The sequence below is a fragment of the Chamaea fasciata genome, unplaced genomic scaffold (genome assembly GCF_029207755.1).
Source record: "Chamaea fasciata isolate MVZ Bird 193981 ecotype frontalis unplaced genomic scaffold, bChaFas1.0.hap1 SCAF_26, whole genome shotgun sequence".
Lineage (NCBI taxonomy): Eukaryota > Metazoa > Chordata > Aves > Passeriformes > Sylviidae > Chamaea > Chamaea fasciata.
In genome coordinates, this window is record NW_027094111.1 from 3,508,738 (window position 1) to 3,528,767 (window position 20,030).

A 20,030-nucleotide genomic window follows, 5' to 3' on the forward strand; every position below is an offset into this window, starting at 1 on the left:
CCATAGCGCCCCCAAACCCCCATCCAGCACCCCCGGACCCCCACCCAGCACCCCACAGCCCCCCACAAACCTCCCACCCACCCCCCAGGCCCCTCGGCCGTCCCCTCCGCACGCCGTGTCCCCCATCCCCTGGTGTCCCCCCCCATTGTCCCCCACTCGCGTCACGTGACCCTCCCCATTCATCCCTTCGCTGACCCCGCCCCTCTCTCCCCATTGGCTTCCGCCGGCGCGCCGCGACCAATCACCGCCCAGCACCGCCGGAGCGCGTGGGAGGCGTTCCCGCGGTCAGGCCGGCGCTGATTGGCTCCTCCCCCGGGTTTAGCCCCGCCCATAGCGGAAGCAGGAAGCGGGCGGGCCGGCCGTGACCCGCGGGCGGGCAGCGCCGGCCGCGCCATGACGGGAAAATCGGTGCGGGACGTGGAGCGCTACCAGGCGGTGCTGGCCGGGCTGCTGGCCGAGGACGAGAACAAGTTCTGCGCCGACTGCCAGGCCAAAGGTAGCGCGGGTGGGCGGCGGGGCCTGCCGAGCCCGCGCCGCGCCGGATGCGCCCGCGCGGTGCCCCCCCGCCCTCGGTGCTCTCCGGTGCCGCCGCTGCCCCGAGGGTCCGACAGCCCCGGTTGGGGTCAGGACACCCCGGTGGGCAGCGCTGGGGACAGCGGTGCTGCCCCGGCCGTTACGGGGGTTGCGCGGGGGCGGCGGCTGAAGCAGCGCGGGGTCTGGGGGGAGAAAACGGGTTTGGGGCAGGGAACGGGGCGGGTTTGGGGCAGGGAACGGGGCGGGTTTGGGGGCGACAGTCGGGTGGTTTTTGGGGAAAAAACTCCGTGGTTTGGGAGGGAGAACAGGCTGTGTTTGGGGGCAAGAACCGGGTGGGTTTTGGGGCAAGAACCGGGTGGTTTTGGGGGTAAAGAACGCCGTGGTTCGGGGAGACAGCAGGGTGGTTTTGGGGGCACAGCAGGGTGGTTTTGGGGGCAGGACCACGGTGGTTTTTGGGGGAAAACTCCCAGTTTTTGGCTGCAGCACAGCTGGGCTCGGTGCGAGCTGCGGTTCCCGATGGAAACCGGGGGGGAAATGGAGGGAACGGCCCCAAATCCCGGGAAAAACACCCCGGGCCGGGTGGGGACCTCTCCTGAGAGGGGAACAAGAGGAAGCTGGAAAAGCCGGCGCTGTGGGATGGAGGGAATTCCAGCCGGGGAGTCACATCCTGTCCCCCGGGCCTGGACCTGCCCTGGGTGTGCTCTAAGGACAGGGACCACTGCAGCAATTCCGCATTTTTAGCCTCTGCTTCCTTTCCCACCTGGGTTTTTCCCCCTAAAAAAGCCCTTGGCACAGGAATCTGTGGCTGCCTCAAGTTGTCCAAGGCCAACCCGGGATGGTGAAAGGGACACACGACTCCCAATCCAAAGCATTCCATGTTTTTGGTTTTTTTTTTCCTCATTCCAAGGCTTGTTGTGACCCTGATCTGGCCGAGAGAGGAAATGTTTGAATTCCAGAGGGTAAAACAACTGTTCCTTGTCCCTCTGTGGTCGCTGCTTTGTTTTCCCTGCAGCCAACGAGTTAAAGTCGCCCCCCAAAAAATCCCGGTTTTAACGAGCTGCCCGTAATCACTTGGAGATCTGGACTTGAGCCTCGTTGTTTCCCAAGAGCTGCTGGAAGGGAGCTCAGAGGAGGGATCGGCCAAATCCATCTCTGAACAAAGGACTCGCTCACCTCAGCGTGACCTCCAAAACCGCGGAGCCCCCTTGAACAACGTTAAAAACGGGACAAATAATTACGATTGATTTTCACCCTAAAAACCGCAATGAACCTCACCCTGCCCGGAGCACGCCTGGCTTTGGGATGGAGGTGATGCTGGGGATGTTCGGGATGTTCCCCTCCCGTGCCGATCCTTTATCTCCCGGCACCTCCCGCAGGGCAGGAATAGCTCCTTTATCTCCCTGAGATAGCAAATCCCACCCAAATGGGAATAAATTCACCCCCCCAGCTCCGGGTGATGGGAGCTGCTCCATGTGCTGGAAAAGCGCAGAATTCCAGTTAATTAATGATCAGAAATGATCACGATCCTGAAGTTTCGGTGTGGAGTTGAGCCTTTCCAGAGCTGGAAGTTGCTCCGGGATTGCAGCAGTCCCGAGGTTGTGTCCCCGGTTATCTGAGCCGCTAATTACCCCCGGCGCTAATGAGATTCCTGCAAGTGGGAAATCTCCTCCTGCAGGGCGTGTGTGGCCACGGGAGCTGCAGCTGCTCCGAGCTCCAGGGAATTCCTGCAGCTTTTGGGGCAGTTTGGGTACTTTGGGTGAAAGGAGCTGTCTTTGGCTGGAGCTCCAAGGAATTGCTGCAGTTTTGGGGCAGTTTTGGTTATTTTGGTGAATGTGGAGCTGTCTCTGCCCAGAGTCCAGGGAATTCTTGCAGCTTTTGGGCTTTTTTTTTTTTTGGTACTTTTGGTGAAAGGAGCTGTCTCTACCTGGAGTTCCAGGGAATTCCTGCAGCTTTTGGGGCAGTTTGGGTACTTTGGGTGAACGTGGAGCTGTCTCTGCCCAGAGCTCCAAGGAATTGCTGCAGTTTTGGGGCAATTTTGGTTATTTTGGTAATTGTGGAGCTGTCTTTGGCTGGAGCTCCGAGGAATTGCTGCAGTTTTGAGGCAGTTTTGGTATTTTTGGTGAACGTGGAGCTGTCTCTGCCCAGAGCTCCAAGGAATTGCTGCAGTTTTGGGGCAGTTTTGGTTATTTTGGTGAATGTGGAGCTGTCTCTGCCCAGAGCTCCAAGGAATTGCTGCAGTTTTGGGGCAGTTTTGGTTATTTTGGTGAATGTGGAGCTGTCTCTGCCCAGAGCTCCAAGGAATTGCTGCAGTTTTGGGGCAGTTTTGGTTATTTTGGTGAATGTGGAGCTGTCTCTGCCCAGAGCTCCGAGGAATTGCTGCAGTTTTGGAGCAGTTTTGGTTATTTTGGTGAATGTGGAGCTGTCTCTGCCCAGAGCTCCAAGGAATTGCTGCAGTTTTGGGGCAGTTTTGGTTATTTTGGTGAACGTGGAGCTGTCTCTGCCCAGAGCTCCAAGGAATTGCTGCAGTTTTGGGGCAGTTTTGGTTATTTTGGTGAATGTGGAGCTGTCTCTGCCCAGAGCTCCGAGGAATTGCTGCAGTTTTGGAGCAGTTCTGGTACTTTTGGTGAACTTGGGGCTCTCCCAGCCCTGGTGCCTGACGTTCCTCCTGGAATAACTGCAACATTCCCCTCTGCCTGCGGAGAGCAGCCCCGTGGTGGCTCCAGGTGGTGCCCTCAGCACTCTGCAGGGACGTCTGGAAGCAAAGCTGCCTTTCCGTGCAGGGGCTGGAGTGTCCCAGGCCCGGCTGGAGCACGGTGGGAAGCGTGGAGTAGAGTTGGAATTAAACGAGCTTTAAGGTCCTCGCCACCCGAGGCAGAGTGAGGTTCTGGGAAATCTCAGGCTGCTGCAGCAGCAAACCCCGCTCAGAGCTCTTGTTTTTGCAGGAAATCGGGTGAAATCTTCTCACTCCTCTTTTTTTTTTTTTTTTTTTTTTTTTTTCACTGCTTCTTCCTCTTTTTTATTGCCAAGCTGTTATTTCGGGGAACTGAGGCAGGGCGGGGCGGGCACTGCTGGGTTAAAATCCTCTCCTTTGCCGTGGGAGAAACACCTGGAAAGGGCAGCACGTGCTGCTGGTGGGATTTCATTTATTTATTTATTTGTTTTTCCTGCTGGTGCCATTCCCGTGGTGCTGCTGTTCCCTGAGAGAGAGAGAGATAACCCAGCCTGAGCTGAGCATCCAGCAGCACATCCCCTGCTTGGAGCAGGAGACCTGGCAGAGGGGAGGGATGCGGTGAGATCTCCCTGCCGGGATTTGGCAAATCCCCACCGAGAGCCACTCTGGATTCGCCGCTGCCTCTTCAGCTGCCCCCCCCGCCCCGGCTAATGGTGTTTGGTTCTCTCCCTTCTGCCCCAAAACTGTTCCCTCTGCCCTCCAGCCCCATCCCTGCGTCCTGCAGGCTCCGTGGATCCCGGCGCGGCGACGTCGGCGCGGGAGGTTCTGCCCACAGAGGTTCAGGTTGCCCCCTGCTCCCCTCCCCTGCTTTGTCTGGCTCTATCCCTTCATCCCTTTTTGTATTTTTTTTGTCTTGTGAGATCCACGGGTTCCAGGCCTGAATTTATCCTTTGTGTCCCCAGGAGAAGTGCTGCTGAGCACGGCACGCATCCAGGTTTGGTTCTTCACCTAAAAAAAGAACAAGAAAAGTTTAATTTCTTCACCTAAAAAAGCAAAAAAAAAAAAACAAACCCAAAGGTGTAGGGCTGGGGAAATCCCTGCCCAGAGGTGGTTAAACATGGGATGGGGAGGCTGAATTCCAGTGGAAATTCGGGAATTATCTTCTAAAGTGGAGCTGCTTTAGTCCAGCCTAACTCCTCTTAATCCAAACCAAATATTCCCTGGAAATCTGCGTGACTCAATTCCTCCTCCTCCTCCTCCTCCAGCAGCCCCTTGAGCTGCAGCTGAATTTCCTTTGCAGTCAGAGCAATTCCAAAAGGGACTTTTTTTTTTCTTTTTTTAACTAGCTGCTGGAGCAGCTGCATGGGAGGCAGGAGGATCAGGGATGGCAGCGCTGATGGAAGGGGAGCTGGGGCAGCCTGTGCCTCCAAAAACCCAAAGTGGTGGGGCTGGAAGTGCTCAGCTTGGCTTAGGAAATCTGGGATGAGGAGGAAGGGAATCTTGCCAGAGGAGGGGGGGGGATGCATGTGGGGTTGTGTGTTTTTCATTTCAATCCTCGGCTGCAGCCACAATATTCTGGGATCTTCCATTATTCTGCTTTTTTTTGTTGGTTTTTTTTGGCTCCTCCCAGTTCAGATCTGAGAGAGGTTTGTGCACAAAAATTTCACTTTTATCCCTCCGGGATCTTCACCTCAGCAGGGTAAAACTGGGAGAGAGGACACAGCTCCATCCACCCCGAGCCTGCCTGGAGCTGTGACTTCCCACTCAAGCAAAGAGGGGGGAAAAAAAGCATACAGCGTTCCCAACCGGGATTTAGTGTGGAATTATTTGTGGGAAGATCCTTTTTAAGCAGAGCTCTGAGTCAGACTCGGATCCCTGGCCCTACATCTGCCAGAAATAGGGATAATCCTCAGAGCAGCAGCAGCACCTGGGCTCTGTGTGTGTATGTGTGTGCTGACCCACCTGGGGAAAAGAAAGTTTCCCCCCTCCGAAAAAAAAAAAAAAACCCCAACAAAAAAAAATTAAAAATCCACGTGATTTCCCAGCTGGAGTAAAGTTTGTTCCTATAGAAACTGGAGTTACGTAAGGAGTGGCAGCTGCAGAGCAAAAGGGAGCTCGGCGCTCCCAAATGCAAAGCGGGGCTTGAAACCAACCCAAAAAAAAAAAAAGTCAGGGATGGCAGTGATTGTTCCCCGTGTCCCAGGAAACGTGGGACAAAATCAGGTGGAGCAGTGAGTACCAGGCTGGGTTTACCTGGGCCTTAATAAATTGGTTTATCTGTATTTTTTTTTTTATTATTTTGCCATTCCTTCCTGACCCTTTCCCCAGGAATTTCAAGGGATAGCCCACGTTTAGCTCTAGATATTGAAACAAAAATCCTCAATCCATCAAAAACCGACCCAGGACCTTCCCTCTGCTCGGAGCTTTTTTAAGGGCTCGGTGCCTTCCAAAACATCCCCAACTCAAATTAAATTGGCGGACGGAGCCCAAATATTTTTGAACACCGAGTGACGAATTAAAAACACCTCGAAAAGCAGCAAAAAATCCATTTACAGCATCAAAAGCCAATTCAGTGATGGCGGAGCTCCCACCCTGCTGCTCTGTTTACAGGTGCACCTATCACTTCATATTTTTTTCTTGCATTTCATGGAAATTCGGGTCTCCTTGGAACCTGGAACCTCCTGGGATTGACTGACGGGCGGTTTTGGTCAAAAATGATGCCACAGGAAGTCTGTGGATTGTGGAATTAACTGATTTTTTATCTTTTTTTTTTTTTTTTTTTAAATGTATATTTGTATTTTTTAAGCCACGTCACCATCGCTATCAATGTCACCCTGTTCTTTTTCCCGGATCCTGATAATGACACTGCTTGGAATTGTCCCCGTCACCTGTTTTATCGGCCGAAGGAGCCACCATCGCTTCTCTGCAGCAGCAGCCGGAAAACCCCACCCTGCTGTTCACAGAGAAGAAAAAATTTTCTCATTTCCTCCAGCTGCACTTCAAAGAACACGATGGTGGCAGCGACAGAGCTGCTCCGAAACACACAAAGCTCCGTCTTCGAGGCCACAGGGCCCTCAAATATTGCAGTTTTGGTTTTTTGGAAGATTTTAAACCTTTTCTGGCAGAAATCGGGGGGATTTTTTTGGGTGTTTATTTTTTTGCAAAATGTGGTTGAGGCCTGCAGTTATTTAGAAGGGGGAAAAAAAAGGACGAAGCAATCCCCCAAACGGCCTTTTTTTCTTTTTAAGCAGAATTTTTTTGGGGTGATTAAGCTGCTCGATCGGGGTGCAGATCTTTCTCCGACACCTTTTGTGTGTGCTGAAGCGAGGGTTTGCCTTCAGCATCCCCTGAAAACTGCACGGGTCCCTCAGTCTGAGCCTAAACCTGGGAGGGCAGCGGGGATTCATCCCAAATCTCAGGTGGATCCCTGATCCCTGCAGCAGGACCAGTGCTCAGCACAGCAATTAATAATGTTAATGAGTAAATAACGTCATTTAGAGATCTTGGAGCTGATTTAAGTGGGTTTTTGGAGTTTCCTTTGGTTCCCCAAAGTCCTGAGATCTGAATTAATCCCAAATCTGAGGTGGATCTGTCCTCCCTGCAGTAGGACCAGTGCTCAGCTCAGGGATTAATGATGTTAATGAGTAAATAACGTCATTTAGAGATCTTGGAGCTGATTTAAGTGGGTTTTTGGAGTTTCCTTTGGTTCCCCAAAGTCCTGGGATCTGAATTAATCCCAAATCTGAGGTGGATCCCTGATCCCTGCAGCAGGACCAGTGCTCAGCTCAGGGATTAATGATGTTAATGAGTAAATAACATCATTTAGAGGTCTTGGGGCTGATTTAAGTGGGTTTTTGGAGTCCTGGGAGTGCAGAGTTTCCAGCAAAGAGCAGAGGAAGCTGTTTTGCAAGAGGGGCTTTGTCACAGGAGGAGTGGCAGTAAATCCTTGAGCAATTTCTTTCCGGAACGAGGAAGCCACCAGGCACGGGAACCTCTTGGATCCTCAGCGTTCTTCTGCAAAAAAGAAATGAGGATTTTCCTGGAAATTTTTCCTCAGTGAGAAGCTGAGGGGCGTGGACGTCCCCTGGAAGAGATTCTCCTGCTCCAGGGAGAACTCCCCACATCCATTTTTTTTCCTCAGGGGATGGTTGGATGACTCCACAGACAGACATGGAAGAATTTTGGGATCTGGCTGCTCATTTCCACCGGGAATATTTCTGATTTGTGATGCTCCCTCAATCCTCTTTTTATTTTTTTTTTTTCCTGCTCCTCCTTTTCCAAGGAGGCTGTGGCTTTGCAGCCAGCTCCTGGTTTATTTTTGAACGCTTTTCTGCGGGGTTACTGCTGCAAAAAAGTAATAACTCAGGAGCTTGGGCCAGGATCTGGTGCCTGAGTAAAGGGTGAGGAGCGAATCCCTTGGGGATTTCTCCCGTTGAAACCACTCCGGGGTCTGAACTTGTGAGTGGAGCTCGTTTGGAGCAGGCTGGGCGTTGCGAAGGGAATTAGGCCGGGGGTTTTAGTGGGAATTAGGATCCTTTCCAGTCATTCGGATTGTTGAGCAGCCCTTGGAGCATTCATGAGCTGGGCTTAGGTGGGGGACTGGAGCTGGCACCGGCAGCTTCGGTATGTGGAGTTTATTTTGACAGGCTGGGATGTGAAATGAAACAGGCTCTGGAATTGTCTCCCAGAGCGCCGAGTCCCTGCTGGCTGCTGCATCCTCCCTGGGGAATGCGCTCACGAGTGTGCAGGGAAGCTGGGAAGGGAAATCTGCTGGGGCGGGGGATGCTTTGGAGGTCGTGGTGCTCCTGCAGCTGGGAGCTCATGCCAGGGGGGTCTGAGCTAACGCAGATCTTGGGCCAGAGCTGAGGGGGCATCCAGGCTCTGGAAAATGCTGGGATTGGTGCCTTGGGATGGCTGGGATGGGACAGAGACTGGGCAGAGCTGGAGAATAAAGGAGAGATTTATTGAAAGGCCTTTAGGGTACACCTTGGGCAGGACAGGAGCCTGGCCAGGGCTGCACCCAGGGTGGACCCAAAATGGGCACAAAATGGACCCAAAATGGTCACAAAATGGACAAACGGTCACGAGGTCTCACAGTTTGATAAGTTTTGGTCCATTTGCACATTGGGGTTGAATTGTCCAATTCCAGCTCCAGGCTGTGAGGTCCCATCCTTCTTGTTCCTCCCTCCAGCCCACCCTTGTTTGTGCTTTTGGGCCTGGAGACTTGTCCCAGCTGTCCTTGGTGTGCAGCAGGAGAAGGATTTGTTTTGTGTCCCTGCTGTGTGCAGAGCTGAGTGACACTGACTGTGAGCTCAGAGCTGCACCCCTGGGCACCACAGAACCTGGAATACAGGAAAACTCAAATTTAAGGCGTCAGGATACTCCAAATTGACGTTTCCTTCAATCCAGGAGGGGTTTGTTCAGGCCTGAGGTGAAGCCCAGGGCCACCAGCGTCACCAGAGCAGGGCAGGGTTGGTGCCAGGTGACTTTGCTTTCCAGGGATGTTAAAATGATCCACAAAGCTCAGACAAAGGTGGTGGCAGCAGCAGGCAGGGCTGGCACTGGTGGTCCCTGGAGCAAACTCTCAGGTTTTTGGAGGTTTCCAATTTAACCTGGTGGCTCGGAGGGCGCTCAGAACTGATTTTATAACCACAACCAGGGGATTCGTGCAAGGAACAATAATTGTTTTAGTGGTTTATGGAGCTGTAAATGTTTCTGTTGGCCTGGTCCTCAACCTTCTGGGAGATAAATCCCTAATTCCAGGGAATGAGCCAGGAGGGTGAGGAGCTCCATTCGTGCTGGGCTATCAGGGTGTGCCCAATTTTTTGGCAGGGCTGATAATTCTCCCAGCAGCGCTGATTGAAACCTTCCTGTCGTTATTTATTGATACAAACCCGTTTTGATCGGGAAAATTTTTTACCCTAAACTCCATCCCAGGCGGTTTTTAGGGTTTTTTTTTTTTTTTCTCCCTTTTATCCCTGGAGCTGCTGCAGGGCCTGAGCTGGGGTTGGGTTTTGGAGGAGTGAACAGCAGCAGAACCGGGGGGAAAGTCACACCTGAGGCTTTTGGGAGTCGAGTCACCTTGAGAAGAGCTGCGAAACCCCGAGGAAACGGCTGCAAAAAAAGAAAAAGCCCTAAAAAGCAAAAGCTGAGCCGCTGGGCGACTCGCAGGGAGGTTTTTTTTCGTGGGAGGCGTTTCGGCGTGAGGCGCTCCGCAGAGGGAAGCGGGAGGTTGTTTTACACCTGCACCAAACCCTTCTCCCCTCCCACAGACCCGGGCCTTTGTGAGACTTTTAAAAGATGTTTTTAGGAGGCGTTTGGAGGTTGAAGCGTCGGTTTAGTGAAGCTGGAGGCGTGGGGAGAGGGTGGTGGATGCCACCTGGCCCCGCCGGGGTTTGCTGTGGCTGCAGGCTCACGGAGCGGTTTGGGAAAATCCGGAGTCGCTCGTGTCACGCGGAGCAGAATCCCGAGCTGCCGGGGTCACAGTCTGGATGAAAAACCAACCCCGCATCCCCCCGGCTCCTCAGTTCCCTGCAGCCACCCTCCGGCTGTGCAAGGACACCCAAATGCCAGCTGGAATGTCCCCAGGGAAGAGCCGACCGCTGGTTGTGTAATGCGTTTATTGCTGGGAGGAGTTCAGGAATATTAAAATATTCACTTGAATTCCACTCGAACTGGGAGCTGCTCCGCTGTGGCTCTCCCAGAAGTTGGATTGAGGAGTGGCAGCGCATTCCAGCCGGGATTCCCTTGTCACCCCAGACCAATGAGGGGGACACCGGGGCAGCCAGGAGGATGTGACACCAGCCCTGAGTCATGTTTTGGTGGCTTGAGCTGGTCCATGTGACAAACGCAGCGAGCTGATCACTCCAGGAGCTGCCCCCTGATAATCCTTTTAGTCCTATCAAGGGCTAAATTTATCTGGAGTTTAAATGTAACCTTGAATCTCATGATAATCCTGCCGCAGCAGTCTCACGTTAGAGCCCCGGGGCTGCATCTGGGAGAGAATTCCCGTGTAAAAAATCCCAAGGAAGGAGCCTGGCTCAGGGGGTTTTATTCCCAGTTTTTTTGGGGGGGGGCCTTTTATTCCCAGTGTGTTCAGGTGGTGCCGAAGTTGTGGTTTTTGCTTTGATAATAAAGGAGGGAATGAAAGGGCTGAGGTTTAGGCAGGGGTGCTCCATTAAATTGATGCCGTTCCCAAAGGCCACTCCTTTGGGAGAGAGGGGGGGAAAGCAGCAAATAATGGCAGGAAAGGCCAGGAAACTTAATCAAGGCGGTTTTGGAAGTGAATTCCCCGGAAGAGGTGCTGGAGTCACCTGTTCGAGTGCTCCGGAACGGGGTCCCTGATTACATTATCAGCACCAAATCCCTCGGGATGCTCCAGGCTTTGGGAATTAAGCTGTTAACAGCATCTCAAAGGCAGCTCTGCTTTTTTAGGGCTTCGAAATTACACTTTCCCCCTCTTCCCCCTCCCACCTCCCTCTCATTAACTCGAGGCTCTGCTATTTTAGCTGTGGCAAGAAAAGCAGGATAACTCTTCGTCATCCGGAAAAATGTCTGGGGAAAAAGGGGCTGGTGGAGGCTGTTTGATCCCCGATTGTGTGTTTTCCCAGTTCCCCATGCACTGGGACACCAGTTTGTGCTGGGAGCTGGAACTCTGGACTGGGAGCAGGGGATTTAATTTTAAAAAAATTAAAAAAAAAATTCCTAAAATATTCAGCGGGATTGAGGGTCTGGCCTGGCTGGGAGAGAGAGGGGTGGGAATTCCTGTGGATCTCTGCATCCCCTTGGGAATGCCCTGCTGGGATTCCTGGGGGCACTGAGTCCATCTGAGCTCCTTAATCTTTCCCTTGTGGGTGTTTTTTTTTATTATTATTATTTTGTTTTAATCCCTGGCATGATCTCCCATCCACACCTCGGAGCTGTCCTGCCTGTCCAACCCGCGTGAAAACCGGGAATCTCCGTCAGAGCCCTGGAAACTGTGGAGTGAACTGATCATTCCTTGGGCTGGGATTGGGGTTTTTTTTGGGGCTGGGTGCTGCTCTCCTGCCTCAGCTGGGAATTCCTGCCCAGCTCTGAGGAGGTTTGAAGATGCTGGGTGGGTTTTTGCCGTAGGGGAATCTTCTGGAGCTGATTCCAGGTTATCCAGGGAAGAAGGAGGAAAAACACAGAGCTCTGGGAGGTTCTTGGAGTGTTTTGGGTGGTTGAAATTCCTGTTTTCCTGCCTCTTCCTCTTGGAGCTGGTTTGGTTTGCGTGGATGGAAGAGGGAGGCAATAAACCCCCAGGGATGAACCATTGGGAACATCCTGCTGAGGTGGAATTCCGGCTTCCCGCCCAGATGAGAATCCAAAGGCCTCAATCCCAGCTCACTTGGTGCAGTTTCCCAGTTGCTCCAGGCGAAAATAAAATAAAATAAAGGCTCAGATTGGTGGGAAACACTTTGCTGTCTCTTGCCAGGGCCACGATGGGCGTCCTGGAACATTGGGGTCTTCATCTGCATCCGCTGTGCCGGGATCCACAGGAACCTGGGAGTTCACATATCCAGGGTCAAATCCGTCAACCTCGACCAGTGGACGCAGGAACAGATCCAGGTGAGGGCTGGCATCACACGCTCAGCGGGGTTTTTGGGGTTTTTTTGTTAGTGGGGCTTTGTAAATTGGGAATTCATCCGAGCCAGGATAGCCCAGAAAATGTTGGAAGTGGAGGAGGAAGGAGAATTCCAGCTGGGAATAGGTTGGGAGGGGAAAATTCCTCATTGCAAGCTGGACAAACAGCAGAGAGGGAAACTGGAGGAGCTGCAAGTCTCGGTTAAATCGCCAATCCCTGCCTGGAGGTGCTTCCCACCTCTCCTTGAGCTTCCCAGGGATTTCCAGAGGGATTTGGGATCGCCAGTGGGATGTTTACCCTGCCTTGGATTGAATATTGGCAAATGGGATGGGATTGGAGCAGCTGCCTCGGGATCCCTGGCGGGGTGAGGAGTGGCTTTCAGGAGGATCTCCCTCCCTTGATTTCCCTTCCCTGCCAGCCTGGGATGCTTTGGGAGGGTTTAAAAATCCAGGAAAGGAAAAACTTTGTGGAATTTTTCTGGCTTTCAGTGCGTGCAGGAGATGGGGAATGGCAAAGCCAATCGTCTGTACGAAGCCTACCTGCCCGAGAACTTCCGGAGGCCCCAAACAGACCAGCATCCTTTCATTTTTCCTTCTTTTTTTCCCCCCTGGAGAAACAAAAACAACGCTGGAGCTTTTTCCATCCTGGAGCTGTGTGGTTAAACCTCCCTGAAGGAGGAGGAGGAGTTGTTCCCTGGGGCAGGGAATGGGAGATGAAGGAATTGCTGCAGAGCTCTGAGGGTGGAGAACTGGGACACCAAGGTCACCACAGGAGGCTGCTGCAGGTTTTGGAGCCTGGGAAGGAAATGGGAGGGGTTTGGGCTATTCCAAAGGGTCTCTGGAGACCTGATTGTGGCCTTCCAGGACCTGTAGGAGCTGCCAGAGATGGAGAGAGATGATTTACAAAGGGCAGGATAAAGGGAGTGGATTGGCACTGCCGGAGGGGCAGGGGTAGGTGGGATTTGGGAATTCCTCCCTGTGAGGGTGAGGAGGGGCTGGAATGGATTTCCCGGAAAAGTTGTGGCTGCCCCATCCCTGGAAGTGTTCCCCAGGCTGGAGGGAGCAACCTGGGATAGTGGAAGGTGCCCGTGGGCTTGAAGGTCCCTTCCAACCCAAACCTGGCTGGGATTCTCTGATGGAACTTTTTAAGGCTGCTGAGAACTTCAGCTGTAGCCCCCACCTTGCAGAAATGCTGAGTGAACAGGGATATGATGATGTGAACCTTAAAAAAACCCCACAGGAGCCCCTTTCCATCATTTTTTGGGGTTAATCTGGTTGCTGAGGTGCAGGATCCTGTTGTGACCACTCCGATCCTTGCTGGTGACCCGAATGTGCCGAGGGGATGCTTGGGGGCACGAACAAAAAACCGGTGGTGAAAACACAGCCGTAGCCTAAATCCTGATTTAATTCCCTTTTTATAGCACTGAAATAACCTGGAATAACCCACGGGCAAAAAAAAAAAAAAAAAAAAAAGGTTGGGATCCAGCAGTAAATTATTTTAAGCAAGTTACTGCTGGAAATGCTCTTTAAACAATGATTTAATTTAGTTACAGCCTGTACCTTGTTCCTCCCTGTCAAATAAGGCTTCTGTTGTGGATTCCTTTGTCCTTAACCAGCTGCTGTAGAGCTGTGGAGAGTTTTATCCGGGATAAATACGAGAAGAAGAAATACATGGACAGAAGCATCGACATCAACGCCTTCAGGGTGAGTCTGGAGGCCCAAATTTGTGAGCAGAACACTCCGAATCGTTCCCTTTTGTCTGGGACAATCCCTTCCCCAGGGCTGCTTGCACTTCGCGGGGTCAATTCCTGCCCAGCACTGAGGAGATTCTGAAGGTGCTGTTTGGGTGGGTTTTGGCTGTAGGGAATCTTCTGGAGCTGATTCCAGGGGGAAAAAAAAAAAAAGGAGGGAAAAAAAAAAAAAAAAAGCAGGATCACAGACATGGCAGAGCTCAGGGGGTTGGAGTGGTTTGGGGTGGTTTAAATTCCCGTTTTCTTCCCTCTTCTGCATCCAGCTGATTGGTTTGTGTGGATGGATATCCCCAAGGATGAGTGGATGGAAGGGTTTTGTCCAATTCCGTGCTCAGAGCAGGAAAAGTGCAAGAATTTACCTCAAATTGAGCTGTTTCTGAAGGTTTTTACATCTGAGGGGTTTTAGATCAGTAGCAGCACCAGGTCTGAGCTTTTTCTTGGTGTAATCAGGAATTCTTTTTCCCTCGATTTTCCCCTTTTCCGTGATTTTTTTTTCCCCCCCCCTCCTCCTCACAGAAAGAAAAGGACGACAAATGGAAAAGGAGCAACGAGTCGGAAAGGAAACCGGAGCCCATCATCTTTGAGAAGGTGAAAATGGTAAGATGAGGGAGAAAAGCCACGGAGCAGCGGTGGAGACATCCCTGAGGGAGAGCAGAGGGATTCCAGGCTGCTCCTGGCAGCGTTTTTCTGCCCTCTGTCACGCCCTGGGTGCTTTGAGTCACCGGCGGGAGCTTGTTTTTGCTCTGCTCACCAGACACTGAGCAGATGTGCAGCTCGGAATCCAGCTATTCCCTGCTGAGTTTTCCAGCTCCAGCAGCTGCTTCTCCCTAGTTTAGAGCCTGCTTGGATTTGTCGACCTATCGGGACAATTAAAAAAAAAAAAAAAAGAAATCCATAAATATTCGCTCGGAAAGTCTCGTTTTTAAAAGAGCAAAGAGAATTTTGCTGTTGTTTTTCGACTCAAATCCACTGGGGAAAGAAGGGATTTTTAGGGTTGAGCTCCTTAAAAACCTCTTGACGTTTCGGGGTGAACCCCAAAAGCTGCACGAGATTTGTGTTGTTTCTTTTCCCCCCCTCCCCAGCCTCAAAAGAAAGACGAAACGCAGCAATCCAGGAAAAGCTCCCCCAAATCTGAGCCGGTCATGGACTTGCTGGGCCTGGGTAAGAGAAATTGGCGCAGAAATTGTGGGGAGTTGAGGAGTTTCCGGGCTGATTTTTCCCTGTCAGGTGAACAATTCCAGGGAATCCTGCAGGAATATTCAGCTTGAGCTGAACTTGGGAATTCCTGCCCAGCGCTGAGGAGGTTTGGAGGTGCTGTGGGTGGGGGGTTTTTGCTGTAGGGGAATCTTCTGGAGCTGATTTCAGGTTATCCAGGAGAAAAAAAAAAAAAAGGGAAAAAAAAGCAGGATCACAGAGCTCCTTGGAGTGGTTTTGGGTGGTTTAAATTCCTCTTTTCCTGCCTCTTCCTCTTTGGAGCTGGTTTGGTTTGCGTGGATGGAAGAGGGAGGCAATAAACCCCCAGGCATGAACCACTGGGAACATCCTGCTGAGGTGGAATTCCAGGAGGTTTCCAGGTGTTTTCCCTTTTTCTCCTGGAGCCTGTGGTGTTCCCAGCAGCAGCTGGGACAAACAGGACCCAGGGGCACATCCCAAGTCCTGCTCCAGTCCCTTCCCAGCTCCAGAGGGATGAGGGAGGTCGGGATCGGGTCACCGGTGGCACAGAGGTGTCCCCAAGCTGGGGACACCCAGGGTTTTACCCCAAATTTGGGGGTTTTAGGGAGGGTTTGGGGAGTTTCACCCCAAATTTTGGGGGTTCTGGGGTTGGCTCAAATTTGGGAGTCCCAGGAGTTTGAGGGATCCCACATTTGAGGAGTTTTTTTGGGATGTTTTTACCCCAGAATTTGCGGGTTTTGAGGTGGTGTGACCCCAAATTTGGGGGATTTACCCCACAATTTGAGGGTCTGGGTGTTCTCTGGGGGGGATTTGCCCCAAATTTGAGGGGTTTGGGGCAGGATTGCAGCCCGGATCTGAGGGCCCTGCAGTGATTTCGGGGTCCCTGTCCCTGCAGACGCCCCGGTGACGACGCCCGTCACCAACGGCCGGCCCTGCAGCCTGGAGAAGGACCTGGACCTCTTTGCATCCGTGGGATCCAGCTCGGACTCCAGGAAGGTGAGCTGGGAACGTCGGCGCTTGGAAAAGCCTGGTTGGGGTCCTGGAACCACAGGAGAATTTGGGATGGACACCTTCCACCATCCCAGAGTGCTCCAACCTGGCCTCGGCCACTTCCAGGGGTGGGGAATCCGTCTGGGAATGCCGTGCCACTGTCCCACCGCACAGCTCTCTGCCCTAAATCCTGCTTCATCTAAAATTCCCTTCATGAAACCCTAATCGGAGCCATCCCTGGATGTGGGTGGGTAATTCCCCGTTTCCCCCTGATCCCGTCTCTCTGTCCCAGGTCGTTGGCTCCATGCCGACCTCCGGCAGCGCCGGCTCCGTTCCCGAAAACCTCAATCTGTTCCCGGAGCCCGGAGGCAAAGGGGAGGAGGCGGGGAAGAAGCAGCTCTCCAAAGACTCCATCCTGTCCCTGTACGGCTCCCAAACGTCCCAGGTGCCAGCGCAAGGTAACCCTGGGGAGCGCAGGGGAGCACGCCTGGCGCGTCCCGGGAGCCGACAGACTTCCTGCAGGGGTGGGAATGCTGGTGGGAATGCTGAGAGTCCCACGCCGGGTCGGGTGGGATGGGGATGTGGAGCTCAGCCCCTTCCAGCCACGCGCTTTGGACTGTTCCCAGGGTGCTCCGAGCCCTTTCCAGGCTGCCCTGGGGCGCTTCCAGGGCTGGGGTGGCTGCAGATTGTGTGGGAAATCCATTCCAGCCCCTCACCGGCCTCACAGGGAGGAATTCCTTCCCAAAATCCATCCCAGCCCTCCGCTGGGAATCAGGGAGAGGAATTCCTTCCCAAAATCCGTCCCAGCCCTCCGCTGGGAATCAGGGAGAGGAATTCCTTCCCAATGTCCATCCCAAGCCTGCACTGGGAATCAGGCAGAGGAATTCCTTCCCAAAACCCATCCCAACCCTCCGCTGGGAATCAGGGAGAGGAATTCCTTCCCAATGTCCATCCCAAGGCTGTACTGGGAATCAGGGAGAGGAATTCCTTCCCAATGTCCATCCCAAGGCTGTACTGGGAATCAGGGAGAGGAATTCCTTCCCAAAATCCATCCCAACCCTCCGCTGGGAATCGGGGAACAGGAATTCCTTCCCAATGTCCATCCCAACCCTCCGCTGGGAATCAGGGAGAGGAATTCCTTCCCAATGTCCATCCCAGCCCTGCCGTGTGGCACTGGGGATCCATTCCTGCACATCCCCTCCCCAAACCCCCTCTCCAGCTTCGCTGAGAACTGCGAGCGGCCCAAGCAGCAGCTCAGTCTGGATATCCCAGCCGGACTGTGACGGGAATTCCGACCTTCCAAGCCCCTGAGCTGATCCCTTCTCTCCCCCCCGCCTCTCCCAGGAGCGATGTTCATGGCGCCGGCCCAGCTGGGCTATCCCGCCCCTCCGTACCCCGCCTTCCCGGGAGTCCCCCCTTCCAGCAGCATGCTGGGGGGCATGGTGGCCCCCTCCGTGGGGATGCTGGCCCAGCCTGGAGCCCCCGGCATGGTGGCCCCGGTGGCCATCCCGGCGGGATACGTGGGCAACGTGCTGGGCGTTCCCAACGGGCTGCTGGGCGCCCAGCAGCCCGGATTCGTGGCCGGGGTGGCCGCCGTGCCCGGGGCCGTGTACGGCGTCCAGCCAGCGCAGCAGCTGCAGTGGAACCTGGCCCAGGTGAGGGGGAGGCGCCCTGGAAGGGCTTCTTCCCAAGGTTTCTGCGGGATTTGGGATGGGGTGGTGGGGCAGGGAGCGATGAGGGGGATCTGGGGGGTTTGGGATTGGTGTGGGGTCGGTTAAATGGGCTGGAGCAGGGGTGGGGTGGGAGCAGCCGATGGTCAGGCTGGGAAAGAATTCCGAGTCCAATCCCAACCTCATCTCCCAGCCCAGAGCACTGAGCCCGTGGACACCTCCAGGGGTGTGGGGACTCCAAATTCTATCCCCAGGGAATTCCAAGGCCTGACCACCCTTGCCATGGAGAAATTCCTGCTGGTGTCCAACCTGCCCTGCTCCCCTCCGGGGCTCCGCAGTTTCTGGGCGCCGTGGGCAGTGTCCAGGCCCGTCCCTGACCTCTCTGCTCTCCCGTTTGCAGGTGACCCAGCAGATGGCTGGGATGAACTTCTACGGAGCCAACGGAATGATGGGCTACGGCCAGTCCATGGGAGGAGGAGGAGGAGGAGGAGGAGGAGGAGGAGCCCAGGGCAGCAATCCCTCCCTCAGCTCCCCGCTGTGGAAATGAGCCCTCGCTCGCACGTGACCATTTCTGCCTTTGTTCTGTTCTCCAAAAACCTGCTCCGTGAGACATTCATGAGACATTCAGGGGTTTTTTTGTTGTATTTTTTTTTTGCTTTCAGGTTCGGTGACCCGGCCTGACCTGAGTTATTTTTTGGGGGGTTGTTTTGTTGGGGTTTTTTTTGTTTTTGTTTTTTTTTTTCTTCCATTCCCTGAGCTCCATCTCTTCTCGCCTTTTCCACTGTCACAGCCACGGGGACAAGCTGGGCGGCCAGGCCACGGGCAGCTGCTCGTCCTCAGCACAGTCAATGCACACGGGGAGGGAGGGGATCCCTCCCCGCACAAAGAGCTCCTGGGTAGCACTTGACGCCCTGCTGGGCACCTGGGCACAGGTGGGACTGGGAAACCTGGACTGAATCCCTCCCAGAAAGTTGGGAAATTTTCTCACTTCAACTTCCAGTGTTAGCAGATTTTATTTTTTTTTTTCTTTGGGGGGTGGGTGGGTGGGGAGGGAACTTTTTGTTTGGTGCTGAGGAACTGGATTTAAGCCGAGCCCAGGGGCAAGCAAGCCTTGCTACCTCCTCCCTGGAGCGGAGCTCTCCCTGCTCCCACACCCTTCCTTGGAACCAAAGTCCTCGGGAAAAACCCTCTCCCAGCCCCCCTGAGCAAGCAGGAATCTCGCCCAGAGCGGGGGGCAAAAGAATGTGAAAAACTTGCACCGCAGAGTGAATTTTCTGGGCTGGTTGTTGGCATTCGATGGGATTTCACTTTTAACAACCGAACCGGAGCCGAATTCTCCGGGGCCCAGAGCCCCCTTGTGCAAGTTTTCTTACACTTTAAAAAAAAAAAAAAAATGACTCTGACATCTTAATTTATACTTTTTTCATGTTGTTAATTTTTTTTTTTTTTCTTTTTTCTGTTTTGTTCTCGTTGTCGTTGTTTCCTGTGTAAAATCCTGGTTCCCCCCACCCCCTTTCCCTTTTTCCTGGCTCGCTTTGGGACATTTTAATCTTAGGCAGGTTTCTTTTCTCATCTCCAGTAGAAACCCAAAAAAAACTGCTTCAAAAGTCAGCGAAGAAGTCGGACTTGTGGTCTGCTCTCTCCTGTGGATATGTAAATTCCCAAATAAAATATTGCAGTGGACTCCTCCTCTGGTGCTGGTGGTCTCACTCCAGGTGTGGGAATTGAGGGAATTCCAGCCTAACAAAATCAGCCCCAAATTCCCTCTGGAATCTGGGCTGTGTCCCAAATGCCAGGGAGCTGAGGGAGCACAGCCAGGCCTGGAAGAATCCAAAGTTTGACACTTTTATATACAAACCCCTCAGCTTTGGGATGGGAGGGAAGGTGGAGCTGAATTCCTGTGTTAAATTATTTCATTCCAGCTTTAATTCCAGGATTTCGTCGCAGCTTTAAGCTCGGGTTGAACAAAACCTGCTCGAGGCTCATCCAGAAGTGCAAAGGGACAGGGAAAAATCGGAGAACTGTGGAATTTCAGAATGGTTTGGGTCCCGTTCCACCCCCTGGCTCTTTCCCAATCCCAGATTTCTCTGGCCTCGGACACTTCCAGGGATGGAGCAGCCACAGCTTCCCTGGGAATTCCATCTCAAAAATCCCTCCCAAGCCTTCCCATTCCCTCTTTTTCCTGTCCCTGCACATTTTTCTTGGGAAGCTGGAGGGGATTTGGGAACGAGAGAGGTTTGGGGGTGCTTGTTGGGATTGTTTTATTCATTATGGGATTTCTTTCCTCGAGTCAAACTTGCTTATTCCAGGGGGGGGGAAAAAAAAAAAAAAAAAGGTTTTGTCCCATTCCCTTCTTTCCCAGAGTATCCATGAGGATTTTTTTTTGGGGGGGGATGAGAGGAGGTAAAAAAACTCAATTCAATCACAGGAAAAAGTTTTCAAGCTGGCTTTTAATCATCTCCACTTGCTGCCCCGATACTGTACATGCAAAGCCAATTAAAAGGAGAAATAATTCAGCTTTTCCTCCCCTTTTTTTTTTTTTTTTTTGTCTTTTTTTTTTTGTTTTTCGGGAAGGAAAATATCAGGAATATTTTACAAAACAACGTGCGCCCTCGGAGCCGTCGGTCCCGCAGATAG

General features: G+C 53.0%; 1 protein-coding gene across 1 annotated transcript; it reads left to right on the plus strand.

Annotated features, from left to right (window-relative positions):
* Window positions 1-341: 341 nt before the first annotated feature.
* Window positions 342-19,076, plus strand: SMAP2 (small ArfGAP2). Its single transcript, XM_066204712.1, has 10 exons — window positions 342-496; window positions 11,661-11,794; window positions 12,299-12,384; window positions 13,435-13,513; window positions 14,077-14,157; window positions 14,643-14,721; window positions 15,629-15,729; window positions 16,016-16,181; window positions 17,068-17,378; window positions 17,794-19,076. The coding sequence occupies exons 1-10, from the start codon at window positions 394-396 to the stop codon at window positions 17,938-17,940; spliced, it is 1,287 nt and encodes a 428-aa protein (XP_066060809.1). The 5' UTR covers window positions 342-393; the 3' UTR covers window positions 17,941-19,076.
* The last annotated feature ends 954 nt before the right edge of the window (window positions 19,077-20,030 follow it).

Excerpts from the sequence above, each read along its gene's own strand:
- SMAP2 (XM_066204712.1), top strand. The coding sequence starts at position 394 with ATGACGGGAAAATCGGTGCGGGACGTGGAGCGCTACCAGGCGGTGCTG. Across the intron at positions 14,158-14,642 it reads TCTTTGAGAAGGTGAAAATG|CCTCAAAAGAAAGACGAAAC; the intron begins GTAAGATGAGGG and ends CCCCCTCCCCAG. Across the intron at positions 14,722-15,628 it reads CATGGACTTGCTGGGCCTGG|ACGCCCCGGTGACGACGCCC; the intron begins GTAAGAGAAATT and ends CTGTCCCTGCAG.